The 5562-nt window shown below is 38.2% G+C and overlaps 1 protein-coding gene across 1 annotated transcript; it reads left to right on the top strand.

Annotated features, from left to right (window-relative positions):
* Nucleotides 1-853: 853 nt before the first annotated feature.
* LOC124289053 (C-type lectin domain family 4 member M-like) lies at nt 854-5223 on the top strand (the record flags this gene model as incomplete). The annotated part of the gene is made up of 3 exons (XM_046725644.1): nt 854-1154; nt 1596-1766; nt 4993-5223. Coding segments are annotated over exons 1-3 (703 nt in total), but the record flags the coding sequence as incomplete, so codon positions are not given.
* Between the last annotated feature and the right edge of the window lie 339 nt (nt 5224-5562).

Genomic DNA, 5562 nt, shown 5'->3' with positions numbered 1-5562 from the left:
CGATGTGACTATAAATTTTAACTCACTCACTAGGATTAATGATACTTCATATCCTCGGCTAATTTATCAACCACGTTTGCTGATACTAATACATTTAGTCATTATCCAAAACAAATTCATGAACAATCATATACAAGTATTATTCCTCAGACATTTAGAAGAAACATTCACACGTATCCTCCATTAGCAACACGTGTGATATTTGCAACATACCCCTGATTCAATATTCACTGTCTGGAAGCTTTTCAAATTGACTGATGTCACCGGAAATCTGGTATCGGAAGTAGCGCGTCGCGTGACTTACGGGAGATATAGAAACTGCAACATTGTAAAGCAGTGACAATAATGGTGTGATAGAAAAGCCCTGAACTATTGGCAGAGCGTGTCTTTGCGGACTGCATCGTAATAATGGACACATTTTGGACTTACCATTCGATCAATGTTTGAGTAGCTTGATCCTCCTTCAACAGAAATGTCTACGGTCATAATATATTTTCACGAACAGCATGACATTATACAGTCATGACAGATACTTCAATGAATTAACTTTCGACTTTTCTGTTTATTTTCTTCTGATTGATATTGATGCCATTGTACCGTGATATACAGTAGGCAGAATTTCCATCACCAAAATAATTACTACATATTGATATTGTGTCGGATGAACAAATCTCAGACTGTCCATTATTTATTAAGCACTTGATACCAATAATACGATGTTAGGTAATCAATCCATTGTGCTGTTATCGGCAGCCATGTCAGATATTCTCTAAATTTGCTCAACTAAGACGGTCCACGGGTCAATCAGTAGCCAGTTGTGCAGCTTTCTCAGATATATGGTAATACGACACAGATGGAGGTTCTTCTCATAGCGTCCATGTTCCTTGCCCAATGGGATTTCGTTTATTTGGTGAACTGTAAAGTCTCAAAGTTTCAACAGGACTCTATCAAACGCAACGCCATAGCCTCGTACAAAACACTGTCCTCTACGAGCCTCATTCAGTGTGCTAAAACATGTGCTGGGGAGCCTGAGTGTCGTTCCGTTTCCTTCACTGAGTCGGCTGAACTTTGTCACATGATGTCTGATATCGTCGGTCCAGAAGTCGAGACCGAGTCTCTCGATGATGAGGGGATGCAATCATATACAATGATCGGTGAGTACATGCTCATTGGGACGGTTGGGTAGCCTTGTGGTAAACGCGTTCACTCGTCACGCCGAACACCCGGGTTCCATTCCTCACATGGGTACAATGTGTGAAACCCATTTCTGGTGTACTCCGCCGTGATGTTGCTGGAATAATGCTAAAAGTGGCGTAAACTACACTCACTCATATACTCATAGATATATATTTTACCTACTGATCTATCATTTCTCTTTTAATAGATGTGGTTCTTAATTCGCCGTTTCTGTTTCATGCCTAATGGATTCAGAATTTGCAGATTATCGAAACTGATTATTCTCTGGCATTAACATAGGTAACTTAGGTAATTTCACTCACTCATTGTAAACGATTATATCGGCAAAGTGAAACAATTAAATTGTCTTTCTGAAATTTAATTTTGGTCTATTTTTCTCGTGTGTTATTCTATTCAAGTGAGGTGCCCACCTGACTACATTTTCATCGATGGAACCTGTCTGAAATTGTCCAGCGAAACTAGTAATTTCACCGAAGCCTCAGACGCATGTCTCAGTGATGGAGCAGTGCTGGCTCAGATGACGCCTATCACAGTATTTCACGAAATAGTAAGGCGCATGTTCAATGATGGTAGGTATAGGTATTTAAAATTATAGCATCAGATTAATCGCGGCATATTTGCAAAACAAAGTATAATAATGGTGTACAAATCATATTCATGATTGAGACATTGTTTCAAAATCGTAACTGTGGGATTGTTGGAAATCGAATGACCTATCATAAATCATGTTCATTTTGAGATGTTCCAAAATAAATCATGATCGTGACTAATTCTAAAACAGTTTTGCCTCTATAACATTTGGCTAGACTGACTGAACTATAACTTAATACATATTTACATCATTATTTAACCATAGCTGCAATGTCAACAATAGTTTATTAATCTTCATAAAAATTGAGGCACGCTTGGAAATTCAAGCACGACCGTAATTACGAGACATTTCCCAAACACGTTTTGGTTCTTGTGACAACGGTGATCAATGAACCATTTTCATGAATGTAATTAGGCTGTAAATTGATATTGCAGAACATAAACATAATATGTCTCACAGACAGCTTCGCCTTTGATACCCAATTCATTGTATGCCGTCAAATGTATAATATGCAACAAAAAGGTGTAACATACGTAATTACACAAATATTATGTTTGTCAGGGCGTTTTGAAAGATATGAAATAAACCTAGTCTTTTTGAGTTTTTGGAGGCCTAACCTAAGAGATGGGAGGTGTGAGGTAAAAGGTGGTTAAGCATCGCGTTCACCATTATGTATATTTCACCAATTTCCAAGCTGCTGGTACTGGTACGAACTTGTGCCGAACCCCGCTGACATGCCAATAACTACAACTTTACGAAAGACACAAATTAATGATAAATACATGACATGACTTTTCGGGTCTATAAACGTTCAGCGTTAACATGTTCCTTGGGTCGAATGTAGAAAAGAAATGATAATACGACTATGTTGCCATATGGAAGTTTCTTCAGGAACTATATAGATAGTAGGGTCGGTGGGGTAGTCCAGTGGTTAAGGCGTTCGCTCGTCACGCCGAAGATCCCCATCTTGGCACAATGTGTGAAGCCCATTTCTGGTGTCCCCCGCTGTGATATTGCTTGGACTCATCCAAATCCTGCCCCCTTCAAAAAGAGAATTCAAAATATCAAACACATGAACAATAATATTTCCTATACTGAAAAGGTTTGTTCCCTAACTAATTCAACCATATTGTACTCAGGTGCAGAATCATCTTGTACCATTGCCTCCAGACGTTCCCTGACTTCAACAGCATGTCAAACTATCTTGGGCTCATGAAAATTCATTAGAGAAGTTCATACTCAGATCTCTCAATCTCCGTCAAATATACTACCCATCAGAAGTTTAGACTCACTTAAAGCACTCACTATATGTTATGTATATATATATGGTTACATCGAAGATGAATTTCTCTACTAACTTGGGGGAACCACCTGCAAAGCTTATGCGGATGAATTGCACGAGGATCATGTATCAAATTGCTGAAAAGCTTGTGCAAATATCGTGCATGTGAACAGTTGCGTTTTAGTGTAAAGTTTTGTTAAGAAATCGCCAATTTTCACTGATTTTTATCATTTATTGAACCCATGACAATAATCTTTTCAACGTTACAAATTTGTTTTACAATACATCAATTCATGTGTAAACAGTACCTTTAAACAGTGTGGAATATTTTGCAAAATCTAGTTTCGAACAGGTGACTGAAGTAAGTGGCTACATTTACACTAGTGAGTCTAAACTTTTGATAGGTAGTATACATTGTATTCAGCCTCCCAGACAGAATGTAACATCCCACCTTGAAAATATAGAGTCCACCAGAACCTTTTCCTATCCACCTTGGCAGGTAGTACAGCCAGAGGTGGATCGAACTTTAACTAAGCTAAAAGAAATCAGAAACAAATCAACTTATTTATCAACATGAGTATAATCTACGTACAAATCTATCTTTACTGATGGATCCAAAGACGGTGATATAGTTGCCAGTGCAACCGCCATTAGAGCCAGGAGTATATCATCAAGACTGTCGAATAATTCTTCCATTTTTACAGTTGAATCAAAGGCCATATTAACAACTCCAGAGTACATTAGTAAGCAAGCAAAACAAATAATTTATCATCTATTCAGACTCACTTTCTTGTCTTCAGGCAATTAAAAATCAATCAAACAAACATCCACTTTTAATTGAAATTCTTGAATTATTTAATGATCCTGCTACATCGTCTTCTGTTGGTTACCCAACCATCTCGGAATTACTGGAAACACAATGGCTGACGCTGCTACTAAAGCAGCACTCAATAAATCTGTGACACAACTTCTGATACCATACAGTGATCACAAAGCTGTTATTAGATATTGCAACCGTGATCTAATACAAAAGAAGTGGGGCACCCAAGTAGGGATCAATAAATTACATCAAATAAAGCCAACTATCGGTTAAACCTACTTGGGCTGTCAGTCCAGCTTTGAAGAGGTCATAATGCGACGATGTCGCACTGGCCATACTCATGAATATTTGCTTAAAGGTGAAAATCCTCCGTTTTGCATCCCTTGTGACGAAGGAATCACGGTCAAACTTGACTGTATTGAATTTTCCATCACAGGGGATAAATATTTCAGTGTCAAAACAACTAAAGATGTTTTTGATTGTAGTAATTATCATTTAATTATTTTTTTTTAAAAGAAATTGAATTGTTACAAAAAATTGAATAACAGTTCTGTAAATAGATCAATGACATTTTAAAATTGGTAGAATAAATTAGTAACTGAGATTGTTAGTGGCTGTATACTCAAAGGGGGTTAAAGTATTGTAAAATTACTGTCCCCCGAGAAGGTATAAGACCGAGTCTGTCAAAGTATATTTAATCAGGCCATATTTTTTAATCGTCGTATATATATGTTCGTTTAAACTAATGGCTGAATTTGTGTAAATTGTCAACAGCTGAAGGAATGATGTAAATCTAGGGTCCATGCAGGTAGCAAAAGTACTGTCCTTCCCAATGGTCCCTAGTATGGTGATGTACCTTCAGTTGTTGGCAACCTATAGCCCATTCTTATTTTGTATTGTTGCAGATAGAAATAGTGTTTTATGATTATATGCTAGTTTCGATTGTAAATCTATGATAGACTAGTTATTTCACTGGAAATAGGTAAGTATATTAAAAAAGTTTGTTTTTATTCATTTATAAATTTACAACTTTCACGATATGACTGAAATACTGCCGATGTGACTTTAAATGTTAACTCATTCACTCACTCACTATTTCAGGCACCTCGCCAGAGGGATTCTTCTGGGTTGGCTCTACTAACATTGAGGAGGAAGGCACCTGGAGATGGAATGATGGTACCCCGATAAGTCCGTGGCTAACGGGAGATCCCAATGACCTCGGTGGGAATGAGGACTGCCTCAGCCTCTACGTGAGGGCTGCAACTGGGGCCTTCTTCGTCGACTACGCTTGCAAAAAAGACGAACGCTATCTCTGCCAAGCACAACCACTTGGTGCTGACTCTTGTTAAATCAGATGACGGCTGCATTCATGGACATGGATCCACTTACAGAATCTATAAGTTGAACAATGGTGACTTCACATGCTCTCAAGTAAAAGTGCAAGCACGCTAATCCTTGTTCTAATTTCCCTAGCTACTACCCTTTATTATTACCCCCCACCTCGCTTTTAGCGCGAAGCGGGGGATATAGTATTAGGCTCCGTCCGTCCGTCCATACGAATTGGAATATCTTAAGAACCGTTCTCTAGATTCCTCTCATATTTGGTACCTAGGTTCATCACAGTATAAGAAAGGTCCAAGTCAGGTTTGGTGACCTTGACCTTCATTTCAA

The sequence above is a fragment of the Haliotis rubra genome, unplaced genomic scaffold, assembly GCF_003918875.1.
Source record: "Haliotis rubra isolate DU_JTF1 unplaced genomic scaffold, ASM391887v1 Scf430, whole genome shotgun sequence".
Taxonomy (NCBI): Eukaryota; Metazoa; Mollusca; class Gastropoda; order Lepetellida; family Haliotidae; genus Haliotis; species Haliotis rubra.
This window is presented reverse-complemented; position numbering and strand designations above follow the sequence as displayed.